This window comes from Pseudoliparis swirei, chromosome 18 (genome assembly GCF_029220125.1).
Source record: "Pseudoliparis swirei isolate HS2019 ecotype Mariana Trench chromosome 18, NWPU_hadal_v1, whole genome shotgun sequence".
In the NCBI taxonomy this organism is placed as follows: domain Eukaryota; kingdom Metazoa; phylum Chordata; class Actinopteri; order Perciformes; family Liparidae; genus Pseudoliparis; species Pseudoliparis swirei.
In genome coordinates this window covers 13046665-13066427 of record NC_079405.1, presented here as the reverse complement: position 1 = coordinate 13066427, position 19763 = coordinate 13046665, and the positions used below count along the sequence as shown (strand labels likewise).

The following is a 19763-nucleotide window of genomic DNA, read 5'->3' as shown; positions in this document are numbered from 1 at the left end:
TTGGGAATTTTGCCAGGTATTTCCCCAGCCAGTCTGCCTGCTGCACCCACAATGTTCCCTCCTCTTGACGAACTCCACCCCCCCCCCCCCCCCCGCCCTCCAACTCTCACACCCTCCCACCCACAAGTCACCCTTCCATGTATGTTGCTCAGCAACATGAGAACTGGTGCATTTTTTTAGCCAATCAGATGACTGAACATATTTTTGAACAGTGTTGAGGAAGGAACAAGGATATCACTGTTTTTCCCTATCAGGTCCTTCTTCAATTATGGGGTTTACACCTTACAGGTAATTGTAGCTATTTCATTACGCTGCACACATATTTGAGAGAAGTGAGCCTTAGATCATTCTCAGTGGCGGTTCATCCCTCGCTTGTACTAGCAATGCACCACTGGGTGGCAGCACGATCAGTTTCTACCACACAGGCTGCAAGAATCTTTTACTGCTGTTGCTAAGCAATTCTGACTCTCATGTCTTACCTGTGAAACATTTTTGATTTTTACAGATGTCCCTGCCACCATTTTGTCTTTGTTTTCACCATTTTGAAATGCATCCCACTCTAAAAGGGAAACAATGTTGGTTGCACTCTAAAAATCTCCTCACATCCAAAAATATGAACCCTCCAAAAGATGTTATTACAATTCTGCAGAGACAAAGCCTGTGTGTATCCGCTGGCAGAAGGAACGAGATACCCACCGTGTATGAGATCAAGGTTTGGGTTAAATATTAGCCTTGAATGGATTCGGCTGGCTTCATCTCATCATGCAGGAGGCAGGAAATATGCTCTTGAGTGATTAGGCCAGCAGCTCTTGTCTTCCACTTTAGCAGCAGTGGAGCGATCCATACGCTCTCTAGGCTGATTTGTCGTGCAGCTTCCTGTTTTCTTTGTCTACCAACCTCTGAGATATTTAGCTTTCACTGCTTTGACATTTCAGATATGATACCAGCTGATCAAGTCCCATTCAAATATTTCCTAATCATTGATATGTCTTCTTTTTTTACACTCCCCAGGTCCCTGTGTCCCTCCCCCTCCTCGATCCCCCTGTGTGTGAGTCCCTCATCTCAGCTTTGGTTGCTGTGCAGATGGCTCTTTGTTGGTGCTTCACAATGGGTCTAAGGTCAGTGTGCCTCATGCCATCAACACACTTAAACTTATTCACTGCAGCTGTCTCATGGCTGTATTTGTAGTTTATCTAAAATAATTCTCTAGCAAGCATCAGGTCTGCTCATGCGTGCACGGTTATGTTGTGGTCTTGAATAAAGAGGAAGTTATAAAACCACAGATGTAACGTATAGCCTGGACCTCTCGGGCTGTAAACATGATTTTCAATTTTTTTTTGTATCTGCACTACACTGGGGCCTTCTTTTGACACTCGTCACATTTCTTGGTTTTTGATATGACAGTTGACGACAAGCTTTGGAGGATCTCTGAAACAAACCAGAGAGCAGAATATCAGATCAGCCAGAGAAATAGAAATGCAAATCTACCATCTGCTCTGTGATCCTAATCCAACCCTTCATCATTCAAGAGCTGGTCTAATAATTACTCTCATAGTTTACCCTTTAATAGTAATTCTAAGGCTAACAAGATGTAGTTTCAGAATAGTAAACAAACAAAACATTTAGGCATCTCTCTCAGAAAGATCAGTGTAAATTACACATTTACTAATCTGTCGGTCATCCAAATAAAATAGAGCTTAAACACTATAATTTTTAACATTATCACATTCAAGGACCATATGTCGGTGCCAATATACATACATTTATAGACACATGATAATGCCAGAAGCATAAACAGATGTTATGTTTAGTCTATGTGAGAAATGGGAGATTTTCCCATTGTACAAAGTAATGTCCGCTGGCCACCACAAGGCTGAGCAGCAGAGGGGGTTTAAAGCAGGAAGAAGCAGGAAGAAGCAGGTAGACTGAAAGGCGGGAAACTAGAAGGAGGAGGAGCATTACTTGCAAAGCAGAAGGAATTACTGGAAATTTCCACTTCTCTGGCATAGCAGTTGCAAGGGTGGAGCTGTAGGAGTTTAAATAAATAAGGTGGTACAGTTGAACCAGTGCAGAGGGGAAACTGAAGCTACTTTTTCAAGTATCTATTTGTTAATGAGTTTTTTTAAACCTAAAATATGTTTTTTACATTGTATACAGGACTGTCTCAGAAAATTAGAATATTGTGATAAAGTTCTTTATTTTCTGTAATGCAATTAAAAAAACAAAAATGTCATGCATTCTGGATTCATTACAAATCAACTGAAATATTGCAAGCCTTTTATTCTGATTTATTGCTGATTATGGCTTACAGCTTAAGAAAACTCAAATATCCTATCTCTAAATATTAGAATATCATGAAAAAGTATACTAGTAGGGTATTAAACAAATCACTTGAATTGTCTAATTAACTCGAAACACCTGCAAGGGTTTCCTGAGCCTTGACAAACACTCAGCTGTTATAAATCTTTTTTAACTTGGTCTGAGGAAATATTAAAATTTTATGAGATAGGATTTTAGAGTTTTCTTAAGCTGTAAGCCATAATCAGCAATATTAAAAGAATAAAAGGCTTGCAATATTTCAGTTGATTTGTAATGAATCCAGAATGCATGACATTTTTGTTTTTTTAATTGCATTACAGAAAATAAAGAACTTTATCACAATATTCTAATTTTCTGAGACAGTCCTGTAAGTGTATAACATAAAATAGGTTTCTATTGAGGAATTCAAGGATCATTTAAGGTCATTATGCAGCACAAAATGACATTTTATTTCAGCCTTTTAAAACACAAAAAACACAACAAAAACAGTAGTACATTCCCAAGAAGAAGAATACATTGTGCATATGTTGATGCAATACGTTGTTGAGAAATTATTGTATGTTCAATTTGTGAAGAAACCACTAATGTAAACAATCAGGATATCTTCTTGAATAAAACATTTTTTTTAGGATATGCAAGATCTATGAAAGACAATGTAATTATAGTTTAAGAAAATAAAGATACAGCTTAAATGATCTGATTAATTGATTCATGAATATTATATATATATATATATATATATTAAGAGGGCAAAGTGCTTGCTGACAGATGATGATATGTTGCACTGCAATAAGATGGTAGGTTGCTATTGCTGTGTAGTAACACAGCATCAATCGCTGCACATTTCAACAGATGTTGAATTATTTATTCTTTGACATTTCAACCTCTATGTTTTAAACATACAATTTACTTAATGCATGCAGTATCGTGGCTTCTGTGACTAGTACATAATACATTACACTCTCTTCATCCATCTATCCATTTAATCATTTTCCAGCAGCTTTTCAGAGTCAAAGTAGCTGTGGCTACAGCTGGTATCACCCAGGTGACCTTTTCCCCAGCCGTTTCCTCCAACAACTCCACCAAGTGCTTACAAGCCAGCTGGGAGATGTAGTCCCTGTGGCATGTTCTGAGTCTGTTCTGGGAAGTCCCCCATCCAGTCTGTAGTTTGAGGTTTTCCTAGATTTCAGCTGCATGTATTGTCATTGCTATCAAAGTAAAGATGAACAGTCAAATATCATTCTTTATGGTTCAGCCTCATGGTCCAGTATAGTTTACAATGGCTACTGCAGCTGATGCATATTTTAGTGTTCTACCCACATGTGTATGTCATGAGACCCTGTAATATCTGAACTCCTGTAAATATGCTAGTTGCTTTTCTTCCCCAGGATGGGACACCGCTTTGTTATGGAGATCATTCTTAGCCTCAGGTTGTGAGGTGTTACTCCTCCCGGTTACTTTACACCCAGGAGCAGTTGCTGCTGTGCACAAATAATGGAGTCAGAACCAGCGGAGTTCATACGCCAACGTTAACATGAGCAGCGGCTCCAGACTTTAGCTGCACCATGATATCCTACAAACAGGGTTAGAGACAATGCACATCCTTTTACACTGGCTGGAGATAGTGACAAACAGTGGGTTAAATCTGAGTGTACAGAGACCAATAGACTTTGATATCGGGAAACACTAGCGCTGGCATTTTCCAAATCCTCAAAGCACTTACAGACTAATCCATGCAACACTGAAGATACATGTCAGCCACAACAGGCCAAACCAGAATCTCTTGGCACCCTGACTCTGAAGAGCTTTGGGTTACATTATGTGTGTTCATATTACTTTTTCATGCTGATTGTATTTGGTTGTATTCTTACTTTAGGTATTTGCGTTAAATGTAGCTTTTTTTTGTCTAAATATTTGTTTGTCCGGTTACTTTTATTCCGTTTTTCTCTCTCTTCCCTTTATCAGTTGAATCCTAAATGCGGCTGCAGTGACTTAATAGGCCTAATGTAACTATGTGACCCCTGCGATGTCAACCTTTTCTTTCCTTTCATTTCATCCCCTCACCGTATTAGTTTACTTATTTACAAATTTGCTGTTCATTATTATTGTATTCTTACTTTTGTTTTATGTTGTTCTCTTGGTTCTTGGGTCTTTGTGTTGTTATTAAGTGATATTGGTGCATTTTTATTGTTCCTGCAATTTGTATCACATCGAATAAAATGTTCAGGAAAAAAATAATGGTTGACTTATAAAAAGACGTCTCGAAAAAATATCAATAACAATTAAATTTTTTACTTAACCCTTGTGTTGCCTTAGGGTCATTTTGACCCGAATCAATATTACACCCTCCCCCCGCCTTAGGATTAATTTAACCCCATTCAATGTTTAATGTCGGTGTTCTTTCGGTAGTCAACAAACAAACATAAAGTGCCTCACACTTAAACTTGGAAAACAATATTAATTCTAATAATTTTCTGGAGGTTTTAATTGCTGGCGTCAAATTGAACCCAAAGGGTAAAATATGTTAGTAAATATAAAGGTAACAGGAGGGTGAAACATTGAATCGGGTCAAAATGACCCAAAGGCGGGGGGAGGGTGTAATATTGATTCGGGTCAAAATGACCCTAAGGCAACACAAGGGTTAAAATAGACCTTGCATAACTGCATTAGTTTACAGAAAAGTTATTAAAGATGTGACTCTTGGCCATTAAGTCTCTTTACAAGCATCCCTGGAGTTTTAATTTTTAAATACAGTATGAGCCTCTGGGGGTCGTGTGGCAGCACTACTAGTGCATGTTGCCATTGTGGTATACAATGACTGTACTTAATTGTGTTAATCATAGATTAAAAACTTTCTCCCTCACTGTGCATTCAAATGAAGTGTGCCAGTGAGAAGTCAACTTCATGTTGTTCTGTACTCTGCAGGACCTGAAAGCCAGAGAAAGCCAGGCCGACCATGCGGGACTCTGCTGTTGAAAACAAAAGAGCTCAGTTTGCCCCCCACCAATGGGTTCAATTATCGGGACCCTTCCCCCGCCTAATCCCGACCCCTCTGCTCTTTGATGGGCCTCACTTACCCCTGAGCACTGACATTCCGCAAGTTAGGTCAGTCCTTTGTCCTGAAGAAATTAAGTGAAATTAAGGTGCTGTACTTGCCATCCTGTATCCAGTTCAACATTCAAATACATGTCTCCCAGGCTATGGGAACTGATGCAACACATTTCGTTGACTGTCAAATGCATTTCATTGTAAGAACAAAGAGGCTTTTCTTTTATACAATATGGCTTTCTGTGTTACCATGATCTTAAATAACCTAAGAAAAGGTGTCCTGTTCCTTGTGGAAAGCTTTTCCTTGACTCTACTTGCTGCAACACTTTGATTCACGTCTTTACCTGCAGAGTGAAATAGGCTGTCCATAGATGTTTTTTTGTTTTTCTTGTTCAAGATTGGTGGCACATGGAAACATGTTGAGGTAGGCAAATAAGAAGAGAGAAAAAAGACAGGAAATGATCTCACAAACACTCCCCCTCTGATTGCTCCCAATTTCCAGCTACAGAAAAAGAGTGAGTAATGCCTTCTGCTGCTTTGAGTCTGCTCCTCTGTTCCTTCTGTGGAGCTACTGAAGACCATTACATTGTGGATGTCTGCTTCAATGCTCTGTAGTCTCCACATGGTCTTTATTTCACAAACAAAAAGGTATTACACTTCATGCAATGCTCATGAGTCCTTGCATTTAAGTGCAGTGACATAATGTCTTAAATTGCTGCTTTGCATATATTTTCAGCCAAACCATATATAACCAATGCAGTGTTATTATCTTCTGTTTATATATATATATATATATATATGTAGAAAGCTTTTGTATTCAAATTAGCACTATTTGAATATGTCCTTAGTATAGTTTGTATCATATGAATGATAGAAAAGTCTAATAATCTCAAAGTACTGACACATAATCCTTTGATCTCTGTAATTACAGTCTGTATGATAATATTTCAACTGAGTGCGAGGTGAATGACCAAATGGGGCCTGGAGGCTTCTTCAAAATCAGTAGCTTGAATACTGACATAGAGAATAAGTGAGGCGGTTAAGGATTAGGCCGTAAAATAAGAGATTAAAAACATACAGTGTCAATATATCCTCTATGGGTTTGTTGTGGCAAGTAAAGGACACGAACAGAAGTCAGGCTGTCTAGAAGTATTTAAAATCCAGATTATCTGGAACACCCAAATATGTTTTGTAAACTAGAGTCATGCATGTGGAAATTACTCTGTCGCTCTGACAACCATCTGATAATAATCTAACAACTGCAGGTAAAAGTTTTATGATAGCTGTTTCTAGGTTTAAAACAATAACAGGCGTGGCATAAAGGTTGTTCATGATTAGGCTGACACTTGAGAAATGACAATGTAGGTCACAGTATCCTGTAAATTTCCCCACTGCGGGACTAATAACGGATTATTTTATATCCTATATATGCAAAGAAAGAGGCGATTTTATATGTAATAAAGGAAATACAGATTTGTTTCACTTGAGGGACTGACCATGTGGAGGCTTAAATTACAGAGTCAAGGACCCACAAAGTTGTGTGTGTTACCACGAGTGTGGGGACGGCAATGAAAGTTAATGTCAAAGACTTTCTGAAGGAGAAGAAAAACAGACCATTTTGGGATATCAAAGAAATCACTCTTTCAATAAGACAATGCTTCTTATTTAGGAGGAAAGGGGAAATATATCTGAAGAAATATAACCTTAAATCATCGGTTACACTTGAAACTGTCCATGAATAAAAGACAATAGTATCCCAGGAGCATCTATAAAGACTGGGTAATCTCTTCCAATGAAATACCCCAAGACACATCATACTGTAATTATTGATGTCATTTTGTATTCTTTGCATGTTTTTCTAAATAAGTAACTTTGTACTTTCCCAGGAGAATTTTTTATTTATTTAATGTTATTAGGGCAATAACTATGATTCAATACATGCTGAACATGTTTCACACTACTGTAGCCACACTTATACATCACCTCATTACTCTGCCTTAACATCACAAATCACAAAGCACACATGTAATGTTTAGCGTGTGTGGCACATGATTTGTTTTCTTCTTTTCTTTGTTTCATATATTGCCTTAAACAGACAACTAGTTCAACTAACTTATTGTTCGACTGTGCAAATACTTCAGAAGGTAAAAATTAGAGGAAATGATGATCAATTTATGTATATTGATATCAAAGTTGTATTCATTTTAGTATTTAAATGCATTTGACTGTGTAAAGTGGATGTATAGCTCTCAAGCGTTGCAGCTATTTTGCCTTGAGGGAATATTGTAATAGAATAATGAATTGCTTAATTACGTTTGTTCAATGTGCAAATTACAGTGTTACTGGTCCTCCATTTACTAGGTTAGTAAAACAGTGAAAGTGTGTGCAAATTTAAGCAGGAACACATTTTGTTACATTGTGTTAAATATAGAAAGGAGGAGTGGCCGCAGTGTTTTCAAATCGTCACATTATTCCTTTCTGCTTGTAATTTGACACCCGATCTCTGCAGAGAAAGGGCGCTCAGACAAAAGATGCCGTTCGTGGGCATATGTTGAGAAACTTTTTCACTCCATCTACTTGATTCAATATTCAGCTGTGGGTGGACTTTCGTGGTTTATCAATACTTGAACAACGGGTCACTTGCATCCATTTCGAACATTTTAGGCACAACAAAATCAACCGTAACAGACTGATTTGTAGTAGAGAACGAAGTCTGATGCCTTAGTCCGGAGCTTTAATACAATTGACCAATCAGCGACGAGATAGCCAGTAGGCGGGATACCTTTTCAAGATTGACAGGATTTCCGTCCAATCAAACACTCCGGTAGCAGACATCGTCCAATTGTGTGCGGGATCGACCCGCTGTATCCAACAAGAGTGGATTTTCAACGAGCTGGAGAGAAAAGCGGAGACAGGCAGACATCATTTCTCTCTCGGCGCCTTTGGACTATCCACACGAAGGCAAAGAGCCAAGAAATTAAAAATATATCTATTTTTTCATAACAGGAATATAATTATCTAAATTAATTTAGAAAATTAGCCATGGCCGACACAGCTGTTGACAAAACCGCAACTGCAGAGGTTACAGCCAAGGTGCGTTTCATTCGGGTTTTTTTTCTTCTTTCGGTTGAATTGTCGTGTTAAAAGATTTTTTGAACTTTTTGAAGTTGTTGTATTATTTGTGTTTACAATTGTTTGCTGGTTTTCAAACAGTCGTGGGCGGCTGCGGCAGAAACATTAACGTTACTTAATTTTAAGTTAACAGTAATAGAGCAAAAAAAATGTAAATTACCTAACTAAATTACTCTTGAATGGTAACTCGTCAACTACCGTTCACCGCAGAGGTGAAAATGTGTTTTCTACACCGTGTACAGCTAAAATATTGTCTTGAAACTCAAACTTATGTGATGTGGGTCGCTAAAAAGAAAATCTTGAGCAGACAAAGCGGTCAGGTAGAAACTAGCGCTCGTGAAGCGGAGCTGCTGCTGTGGGCGGGAAGCCACACTTCGGTTAACGCTGCATTACGGGTTGGGACGAAAACCTCCAGCATTGTCACTAATTATGTCTAACATGGTCTTGTCTGAATTAGACTTTATCCCAAATATGGTAAACCAGCGTTCTCATTCAAACCAGACGTGGTGAGAACGTGAGGCACTTCAGAATAAACTCTTTGCTAAACCGTCACATTGATCAAGAGCCGTGCTTTTATTTTGTAGGAGCTAAAGGAGAAGAAAGAAGTGAAGAAGAAGGAGGAGGAGAAGGAGGAGGTGAAAGAGGAGGGGGAGGAGGACGACGACGACGAGGAGGAGGAGGAGGAGGAGGAGGAGGGGGAGAAAAATAAGACCGACAACGGGGACGCACCTGCCAATGGCACAGTGAGTTGGAGACTAGGACCAGCCTCGTGGCCTTTTGTCTTAGCACCCCTCATCATGCAGGTGTCGCTGCACCCGCCTCCCCTTCCTGTTCAGCTGCTCTTCACACTGCTTTGTTTGGGTTGTAAAATGGCACAGATGTTAGCTAGCAAGCGTTTGGACGTTTCAATTGGTGTCTCTAGTTTAGCTTTGTAGCTAATCCTCTGGGGAGTAAGGGCTCCTCACACATGCCTTTTTAAGTGTCCCCCCAGGGGTCTGTATGGCTAAGAGGATTATTTCAAAATATGCTTGGGATTCCATGTTTAGATTTTATTTTCCTCTGTTCAAAATTGTACATTTATTAATAGCCACATTCTGAATTGTAATGTTTTATGTGGACTGACATCTCCCTCTCTTCATTCAGAATGGTGCTGATCACAGCGACAAAGTGGAGAAAGGAGAGGAGAAACACAAGAATGGAGATGGTATGTTCTCATAAAGGAGTCTTTCTGTTTTCAGGAATAGACTTAAAACAACTGTTTGAAAGTCTCTAAGTGTTTCTCTTTGTTGTTTTGGATTTGCTCATAAATGCCGCCACCTTGTGTGGCCTTAAGGTCAATTATTTTTTCCATGAATTTTGTCTTAGTTACACAACGTGAGGGATGTATTTTCTGATGTGACAAACTGTGCTTACAGGAGCTGCAGAGGAGGCGCCCCCTGCTGAGGAGACTGACGCACCGCCTGTGAAGCGTGCAGCTGAAGAGGAAGAGGTGGGTTGTCACCACGCTGCAATATACAATTATAATCAAATGTGTTGACATTTTGTGAACTTTGCTAATGCATTTAATGTTTCCCTTTTTTAAATAGGAAACGGTGGAGACAAAAAAGCAGAAGACAGAGAAAAATGGAGATTCAAAAGAAGCAGAAGTGAAGGCTTAGGTATCTGCCCTGCTCCTTGTTTGCGGCTCTGTCCCACCAGCCTGGTCAACATCGTGTTGTAGAGCTTGTGCTTTCTGTACCGTTTGAGAATCATTTTTTTGTTTGCTCCCATGTTATCACATTGCACTGGAGTCCTGAAACATAGTGGCCCTGCATCCTTTTTTTATGAAATGTTATTTATTGGTCTTTAAAATGAGCTTTTTTTTAACTTGTACAAATTGGGCCACACCATGAGATAATTTTTTCATTTCTTGAGGTTTTATATCGGTATGATAGAAGCACAATCTCTGTTGTCAGTGCTGACCAGATGATTCATACGTACAGGCAGCTGCTCAACTCCATGGCTCATTTTGACCTCAGATTCACGTAAGGACCAAAGATAAGTTTTAAGCAGGGGCTAATGGACAGTTGTTAGCATTATTAGTTGAGGCATATTTTGTTGTTGTTGAGCTGCTTGTTAATCCTTGGCCTGGCTGCCTGGTTAACATAACAGATGGTGCAAATAAATAAAGGGGCTCTGTCTTATGCCTCCATGATAAGATTTCTTGACCTTGTTGTATGGAGGCAGGATTTTGCAATGTTAATTAACCCCTCTTAAATCTTAACGCTTTGGTCACTTGTTCTGTATGCATTCCATGCAAGTTTGTACCATTTCTACTTTTATTTTTCTTACAATTTCAATGAGTTTTATGTTATGGCTGGGTAGCCCAGTTTTGCGTCTAAAACTGCCTTGTTCTGAACCAGAATGACATTCGGTTACTTCAGCCACGGCTTTGTATATTCTGATCAACAAATAAATTGTCTTTTTACTTAAAAGTATATCTTTTTTTGTATGAATGTGTGTTACTTGATAATCAATGCTTCTTAAAAGCATGGTTTTATAAGTAGGTGATGTCACTTGACCTAATTTGTCTGAACATGGAAAATGGCTGGCTTAGATGCAGGAAGGCACAGGAATAATCTAATTCACTTGGTAATGGGAAAGGGTGCACAAAATGGATTTCACTCTTGTCTGCTGGCTCCCCCTTGTGGTGTACTCAAATATTGCAGCTCATTTCTGAAATCAGCTTGGGGGATAACTATTATGGGTGTTTACGGTTATCAGTTCAAAACAATAACTGACACAGGAGACAAATGGCAAAATTATCAATTTTAGTTTTAACTGAACCCTGAATAAAAGCTTTTACATAAACACTAATATTGAGCAATAGGTGGTACCATATAGCACAGCTGCTGGGTTTTATTTCTTCAGCAAGCTGCAACGCATGATCCATACAGTGACTGTTCCCTCAGAAACGTTAGCGTGGTGTGCATCCATCAGTCCAGGAGGCTTAAATCGTAGGCAATTGACATTCTGTTGAGGCAGCAATGAAGACTGGCACTTTAATGTTGGAGTATTCAGTGTGAGTGCCAATCAATGAAACGGATCACAATGGTTATACTCTTACGTTGACCTTTTGTTTAAAGCCCTGAAGTCTGACATGGTGCCTGTGTTGAGGCGGGCAACGCATACCGTTTGCCCTGGCACAACAGATGCTTTTGCGGATGAAGATGGCTTCTTTAGGATGGAAACAACGTCATAGAATGACTTTACTGAGTTGGTGGTCCGAGTGTGGTGGCGCTTAAGCATGCTCCCTAATGATGACGTTAAACACTTGCTGCCGGCTCTATGCACGCCCACAGTCTTCCTTCAATGTTGTCCACCTCCAGGGTTACCCATTGTTCACATGAGTCTTCTCCCTGTTTGCTGTTCTTCTGTTTTGTTCGGTTTCCGACCGAATGCTGATTCACACCCCAGTTTCAACTTCTCCTCTTCCTGATAATGACAAGAATCACTGTCATTATTACAACGGCAGGGCCAGGAGTCGGGTGACAGCTCACGGCTGGACCGTGGCTTAGTGGGGGCCAGACACAATGTGCCACCAGCACACATTTCTCTGTGTTCTTGAAAGTTTGTGTACGAGCGTGTGTACGTATGTCATCCTTAATAGTCATGCCTAGATGCTAATTAAGTACTTAATCGACAATGAACTCATACTTGGGACCTGATTACGAGTCAAACAGCACCAACGTGTGAAATGTGGGGATAGCACACTAGTAGGTCTCACAATGATTGCGTTTTGTGGGAAGTGTGTTTTTTATTTGCTGTGAACAATGTGAAGCTCTTCAAGACTGTTACAGTGATTATGCCTTTTTTTTAAGCTTCTAGTAAATATTAGGTATGTGTTTGCTAAATTAAAGAGCTCTTGAATTAATGAAGGTGCATTAACGGTGAGTGTGAGTGGAGACTGGCAGCTCATTGATTCGTGTGATGCAAATATTCTAACTCAGAGAAACAGGCAGGTAGACATTCCCTTGGCTGTATAACCAAACAAAAGAATACAAAAAAAGGTTTTTAGAATTACATTGCAGCTCATGCAGACGCTAGGCAACTGATAAAAGGGAGAAAAAGAGGAGGAAAGCTGTGGTTAGCTTGTATATAGTGACCAACATTTCTATGCTAAACAAAAACAAGCAAGAAAAGATTGAACAAGATTTTACAGCAAAGAATCAAACAGAAGAACTGCGAAGGCTTAGATGTCCTCAAGGAGGTCACTCACGCTCACACGCTCTCTCTCACACCCATTTATCGCACACTGCATTCAAAAAGATCACACGTTTGCAAAAGTAAAAATAAAATGTATGTCATGTATACACGTATTAGAGCAGTGGCCAATGTCTGTCTGTCTGTCTAGCTCTGAGTAGAGCGGTGCCGATTGGTGTGAAATGATATTTGGAATTGTGCTGTACAATGTGCAGCAGGATGTGCAGTGTGTTAGTCCTATGACTGCTGTGAAGGTCAACACACTCACGCGACAGCGTGGAAGCGCGTGCCCGTTGGGTCTGCGTGTGTGAGGTAAAGTAAATTGAGAGACTTTTCTAAATGTGCACCAATAGTGGCTGGGTCTCGCTATCGGGGGGCTCACCCTCAGGGGGGGGCAGGTGGTAAACCACGCAGAGAGAGGAGTACAGGCAGCCCACGAATGACATCAGGCTTGCAAAGTACATCACTCCCTGGGCCCCACCCACCAGTGAGGTCAGAGGTCCCATCGCCACAGAGACCAGGATCTGTGCCAGGAAATACTGGCAGCTCAGCAGAGAGATGTCCACCCCCATCCCTCGTTTGGTCCCTTCCTCTGACGAGCCACAAAACTGAGGAACATATGCAAACAATGATAATCAATCTCTGAAGTGCACCATAAATCACTTCAGAGCTAAAGGAATAGGTAAACATTTTTGGGACATACAATTTTACATGTTTGTGCTGAGATTTAAATGAGAAGATTGACACCGCTCATGCCTGTGCTCTATATATGGCTAATTTACATTTACACTGCAAATAGGGACTGAAAGGGGACACAAATCTGGCGACTAGTACTTCTATATATCTAAAATAGTCAGGCAAATAAAGCATCATTGTTACACTTTTCTATTTATTTTTTACAAAACACAGTCTTTTCGCTAACCTGCTGCTGCCTCTGGCTTCATATGTCCTGTACAAACATGTGAGTGGGATGGATCTTCTCATCTAACTCTGAACAAAAATGCTTATAAGTTTGCTTATTTCCCCAAATCTTTAACTATTCCTCAAAGTAAGTATAATATCATAAAGCTCCATATCTAGATACTGACCTGAGGGCTCTGGTAGTATTCACACAGCAGAGAGTAAGGCAGCGTGCATAGAGAGGAGAAGAGCACCCCATAGGTGACACAGAGAGAGAGTACCACGTAGAGGTTGGTGGACAGTGTTGCCAGGCCGGTGCCCAAACCAAACACCAGGTAGGCAAAGAAATATAGAGTGCGAAGAGAGAAACGCTCCTCCAGTTTCTCTAATATGGCTGAAAGTTGAAGAAGAATCGCAGAGAGAAACAGAAGGCACACATGTCAGGTTTACCAAGGAAACAACGACGCGTGAATGGCACTAATAACACATACGCGTCGTGAATGCGAGTGTATCTTACCTGAGTAGAAAGCAGCACTGAATGCATAGATGCACATTCCCCAGCAGCCCATGTTAACACCAGCATTGTACCGTTGGTAAGCCTCAGAGTCATGGGGTGCTTTGGGGTCTCCTTTAAACACAACCTCCCCCATGAAGTCAGTGTAGAAGAGCAGCATGCCTTCAAAGGACAGCCAGCCTAGACAGAGACAATGAGTATCAGCTCAGTTCATATTTAAGCCAGACAGTTTTTCCAGTGTCGCAGGGTTTTATGTGCAACAACGTATAAATAGTGAGAATTCTCACCCAGGAAATGATTAGTGCATAAACTCCGCAGAGAGGGAGGCATCCTGTAGATGGCTACACACAGCAGCCGTATTGACAATTGCGACTCTCCATTATTCACATTCTCAGTCAGGTCACTCTCATAGCGCACCCCGTTCAGCAAGATGTTTGCAACCTTCATCAGAAAAAGAAAGACACAGTGTTTTAAAATGCTGTAGAGGTTTCTACTGACTAAACAGAGTCTATAATATCTTGAATATGTGTCTGGACCTGCTGGCTGAAGGTCACTGTTCTCCTGCGGCCGTTCTCCAGCCCAACAATCTGGGTTGCAATGGGGTCCTCCATTAGTGCAAGACTCTGGGGTCGCTTCAGGATACCAGCAGAAGAGCCCTGGTGTGACCCTGCACCAGGCTGAGCCCCAGCTGTGGCCTGAGATTGTACTTCTCCCTCAGCCTGTGGCGCATCTGCATCCGGAGCTGCCCCAGCTGGATGAGACCCCACGTCGGCCTGGGTCTGTCCTGCGGGATGGCTGCCTGCTCCCTGTGTGGACTCATCAGGAGGAGGAGAGTCCCCTGGAGGCAGGGGCACAGTGGTGGGGTTGGAGGCCAGGGCCTGTGGTGTCTGCTGACCAGTGTAGCAGTCTATGAGCACACTGTCTATATAGGAGGCTCCTAACGAAGAGGCAAAGTCATTGATGCCAGTGAGCGAGTTGTCCCGGCTTATAAAGCTGCCATATTTCGGAGTGAGGGGGCTCAGCGGTGATATGGGGCTCGTGAGACCAGCACAGAGCCTTGCATTGGCACTGTAAGAATGGGCAAGAGGGTCAGAGTAATATGGGTGAGACTTTGAGAAATTGTAGCTGTAAAGACCTTCCTCATCTTCCTCATCTAGTCCCAAAGCTGGGGGAACAGGAGGAGAGGGAGGAAGAGGGAGGCTGGGGCTTTTTAGATGAGCTTTGCTGGAGTTTTTGTTCTTTGGTAGTCGCCGTTCGGGGATACTCATCAGAGTCATGGCTGTGGCGAACACCAAGGTGATACTCGAAAACAGGAATATGACCCGCAGTTGACCTCCCAACGCCCTTCCAAATTGTGTCTTGTCCCAGTTGATGCCACCCACAATGTAGCCAAATCCACCTCCTAGTCCTGCAGGGCAAGAAACCAAACACATTGGTAATGTCTTAATTGCTTACGTCTATTTTCTCCACATTCCAATGAATATAAGTTATTAATTCCACTGTGTAGTGAACCAGTAAGTGTGGGTTTTCTTACCTGCCAGTAGTGCATGGATGTTCAGCCCCCGATCCTGGTCCTCTGGGCTGCACACGTCCATCATGTAGGCATGGCTCGGGTTGTCTGCTGAATCCGCGCTGAAGTCCATCAGGACCACACCACACACCGTCAGGATGATTCCCCACTTGTGGTTTGATTCGGTATCAGCAAGCGCACCTCCAATGTCCCGTCCGTTCAGCACCAGAGTTAGACCAAACAGAGCGCCTAAGAAGGAGGAAAGTACAGTTCAAGTGAAATCCTTCTAAGGGTAAGAGTTAATCTACCTTACTCTGAGTTTACAGTCATTTACTAGCATGGAGAGTAGGGCGTAGCAGTTGTATCGTGTCTTCTGGTGCTCTGGAGGAGCTTTGTAAAACATTCATGGGACATCTTTGAGGTATCTCGGTGTGGCCTTAAAAACTGAACATCTTTTATAGTAAAGCTGTAACAGGGCTGTGGAGTTTGGGAGACTTTTGCAATAACCAGGCAGGAAAGGTCAAACAAAAAACATGTATTGATTTGCATTTGAAGAAGCATATAATCCTGTGTTTTTATGTTACAATATGGACTAAAAGTGAGGATATCTTAACCTCTGTTGCATCAGCTTTGACAATTACTATGTCTCTTAAGTCTTTGCACAATTTATACTTACATACATACTGATATTTAGTATTGTATTTACAAGGCCCCAAACTGTTCTTACCTAGAGCCAAGGCAAAAATAAAAGGTCTCCTTCGCCCAAACCGGGATGTACAACGATCACTCCACGCTCCGAGGAGAGGCTGAACAAGGAATCCTTCAAACCAAAGACGGAGGATGGAGTTAAAGTCTTAAGTAAAGAACAAAATCATTGCTGCTCAAAATCACAAGATATCATATATCAGTCCCAACGGGTGCCCATTTTGCCTTTCTGTTCACTTACCCAGAATGGGGCTAATAAACCACACCAAGCTGTAGAATTGATCAGGCAAGCCCATCTGTAGAAGCACAGGAGTCACATAAGCCGTTTCCATGGCATAGCTGAATTCAATTCCAAAGAGGATGCAGCCATTGCAGACCAGCTCTTGGAAGGTACGCCTGGGGGGAATCTCACTGAGGTCCAGCTGGTCCAGGGGGCAGGGTGTGTTCGGTGGCGGAGGCGGTGAAGGTCCTATCAGCTTCCGGCGCTTTGGCTGTCTTTGGAAGTTATTGGCTCGGTGACTGAGGTGCCGGGTGGTGGACGTTGGGAAACTGACGGTTTTGGATAGTGAGCTCCTCCAGAGACCTTCCTGAGCTGTGGATAACCTCCCTCCTGGACTGGCCAAGAGGGGGTCACTGGGGGTGCCCATGCCCGGAGATGACATCTCTCTCAAGCCAGTTTACACTGCAGCATATACAAGGGTGACACACGTTGTTAACTTTAGACTTGTATGGGTGGGTTTTTACACTTTAGAGGTCATTCAAGATCACCATAACGTATCACGTTGGTCATGTGAGTAACTGAATGCTGCGGATGGCTATGTGGTGGATGGTTACACTGCAGTCATCAGCAGACAGCGGTGATGGCACAGCAATGATGGGCACGACGCACTGCAACCAATGCGCATGTTAGTGATGTGCGCAAAAACCCATGTGCTCGGCGTGGCTGAGTACAGCCGGGTAGTATGCGGCACCGCTCTCAAGAAGCTGTTTCCATTTTAATATTCCACGGAGGAAGCTCAAATCGGATTTAATTGACCCGCTGGGGCTCACAATGATGTCTTTCAAGGCAGTTACTAGGATAGCTTTTCACTATCCCTCATATTGAACCTAAACATTTGAACAATACATGTGTAGCCAGGTAGCCGATCGATTGATCTCCCCCCTTTCCCTTTGTCTTCGAATGATACTCGATATGATCCCCGAGTTGACATGTGATCCTTAATGTGAAGACCACACGATCGACTTAACTGTGTGAGAAGATGATGCAGGCGTGCACATTGAAACGTGAAAGATGATAATTACCTTGTCGGGGAGGCTCGTCATTTATTGCACCATACTAGGTAAACAGAGCCGGCAATATGATTTGTAAAAGAACGAAGGATAAATTAAGGGAGTCATGATTGCTGTTTTTTTTCTTTCGTTTTGTGTTGTTCTCCTTAGCATGCAGTCATCCCCCGGCTCGCTCATCTGTACCTTTTCCTTCCCCCTCTTCTCATCGCCTCCTTCGCCTCTTCCTCCCGGTCTCTCCCGTGACGTCACGTCCCTCCCTGCAACATCAGCAACGCGGATAGTCACCAGTGAAAAAACCCGCTGTCTGAACATCTCCACATCTACTTGAATATAGTGTACTCAATTACTGATAATAGTCAGTACATTTTAATTATTGACTGATTATTTGTTGTTTTGTAAAAAGGAACTCAGATATACTGCTCTTTCAAGCATTTTATAATCTATCAGTGAAACCTTTAGTTTATAAACCGAAAACACATGTTTCATTTATTGGGGAAATGTCCCCATAACAAACAGCGTATATGCAAGAGGGTCTTCAGGTGTTTAGCACAATAAACCCTGGTGGGTCAGTTATTACCAACTCGTGCTGAGCTTGTTCAAACCTCCACACGTTTATTTTATATTCTAGCCAATCCTTAAGGTTTAAAAGATAGTATTAGCTGCACTTTGGGGAAATGTGCAATATATATATATATATAATATATATATATATATATGTATATATACAAATTGTGGGTTTTAATGTTTTACTGTTTAAACATCAGCGATCCTAATGAAAGACGGGATCAAGCTGCATATTTACAGAATAGCTAATTGTCAAATAGTGGAGAATACTAATAACAATCATTTTAATTCAGCCATTGTATGTATAGGAATAATGTCAGAAGGTCCGGTCTTTGCAGCCTGGTGTTTTGGTGAATCTGGTTATTTATTATACGGGTTGTTGCACAAATAACAGAAGACACACGTATTCAATTTGAGCACCTTCTGTTCAATCAGTGAAAATGAAAACAGGTGTGTATGATAAAGTCCATGATGGTGAGAAAGCACTGCCACTGGGTCAAAGCGAGAAGGACTTGTCCGGAAAAGTACAGGTGACACCAATTATATTAATGAGGTGTCAGTTTCCTCAAGTTTCCCATGTAAGCTGTGACAATACCAGAACCCTTAAACTAGCTTACATAGAGTTCAGTCCTTCTTAATGTCTATATGTTCATTTCATTTCATACATTATATCAGGATGCACCGGTAGCATCTCTTAAGTGATTTAAGGGCCACTTCTGACTGCAGGCTCACTTGTAGTAGGGTCTGGCCTGCAGGCTGTCCAGCTTCAAACTGAGGGATGGCAACAACGGCTAAGGAACTGATGTATTGAATTACGTGTAAGCAAACCTATAATCTTGATACTTTTGTGACTAAATTTGTCTAAAAGGATTTCTGTCTCGGAACATACACTAAAATCTTGATCTTAAAAGTAACTAACAATAGATGTTTTAATTTAGTACCGTAAACAAAGAACAACATTGTGGAGTAAGAGGCAGAAGATGAAAATGGTTAAGTACAGTGATACATTTTCCTCGTGTCAAACATGTTAAAACATCAGAACAAAATGGCTCCTGTTGGCTCAGGGGTTAAAAGAAAGCAGACAGATGGTAGCAAACTAGCAGCTATATAAAAAGCAAACAAAGGCCTGGCAATAAACCGTGTTACCTTTGAGCTCACCTGTACTACACGCCTTGTGCATGATAAAGAGCTGAATATATTCAATTATCAGTCACCACTTTGAGTTCATGGAACAGCTGTTTTCATGTGTTATGCTCGTTGTGAGGAACCAGTAGCTACATGTAGAGAACTAAAAGCTGATGTTGGCTCTTATGACAAATGCAGTATTGATTGATTTTAGAGGTGACATGAACGTGTTGACGGTTGCCCTTCCGAAGCCCCGCCTCCGTTACACGCACACACCACACACATCCATGCGCACACATTCGCGCTCTGTAAATGGCTGACTTCCAGCGCCAACAGAATCTGATTGGACGCCAGTGCTCAGTGGGTGTATCCGGATGCAGATGTTTTGCAACTGTTGGGAGGGCTCTGCTTACA

At 41.5% G+C, this 19763-nt stretch overlaps 2 protein-coding genes across 4 annotated transcripts; one reads left to right on the top strand and one right to left on the bottom strand.

Annotated features, from left to right (window-relative positions):
* The first annotated feature begins 8264 nt into the window (after positions 1 to 8264).
* si:ch211-222l21.1 (parathymosin) lies at positions 8265 to 10978 on the top strand. The gene is made up of 5 exons (XM_056437727.1): positions 8265 to 8460; positions 9084 to 9242; positions 9643 to 9703; positions 9915 to 9988; positions 10086 to 10978. The coding sequence occupies exons 1-5, from the start codon at positions 8410 to 8412 to the stop codon at positions 10155 to 10157; spliced, it is 417 nt and encodes a 138-aa protein (XP_056293702.1). The 5' UTR covers positions 8265 to 8409; the 3' UTR covers positions 10158 to 10978.
* A 314-nt stretch (positions 10979 to 11292) lies between these two features.
* On the bottom strand, positions 11293 to 17810 carry slc45a1 (solute carrier family 45 member 1). Of its 3 annotated transcripts, none has more exons than XM_056437602.1 (10): positions 17673 to 17810; positions 16612 to 17052; positions 16393 to 16485; positions 15690 to 15914; positions 14692 to 15563; positions 14443 to 14596; positions 14159 to 14335; positions 13830 to 14035; positions 13124 to 13349; positions 11293 to 11973 (listed from the first exon to the last, which is right to left on the bottom strand). In XM_056437602.1, exons 2-10 carry the CDS (start codon positions 17030 to 17032, stop codon positions 11945 to 11947), a joined length of 2403 nt encoding a protein of 800 aa, XP_056293577.1. In that variant the 5' UTR covers positions 17033 to 17052; positions 17673 to 17810; the 3' UTR covers positions 11293 to 11944. The 3 variants fall into 3 exon arrangements, with proteins under 3 accessions (XP_056293577.1, XP_056293578.1, XP_056293576.1); XM_056437603.1 differs by having other exon boundaries at positions 13227 to 13349; XM_056437601.1 differs by lacking the exon at positions 11293 to 11973 and having other exon boundaries at positions 12504 to 13349.
* Positions 17811 to 19763: the final 1953 nt, after the last annotated feature.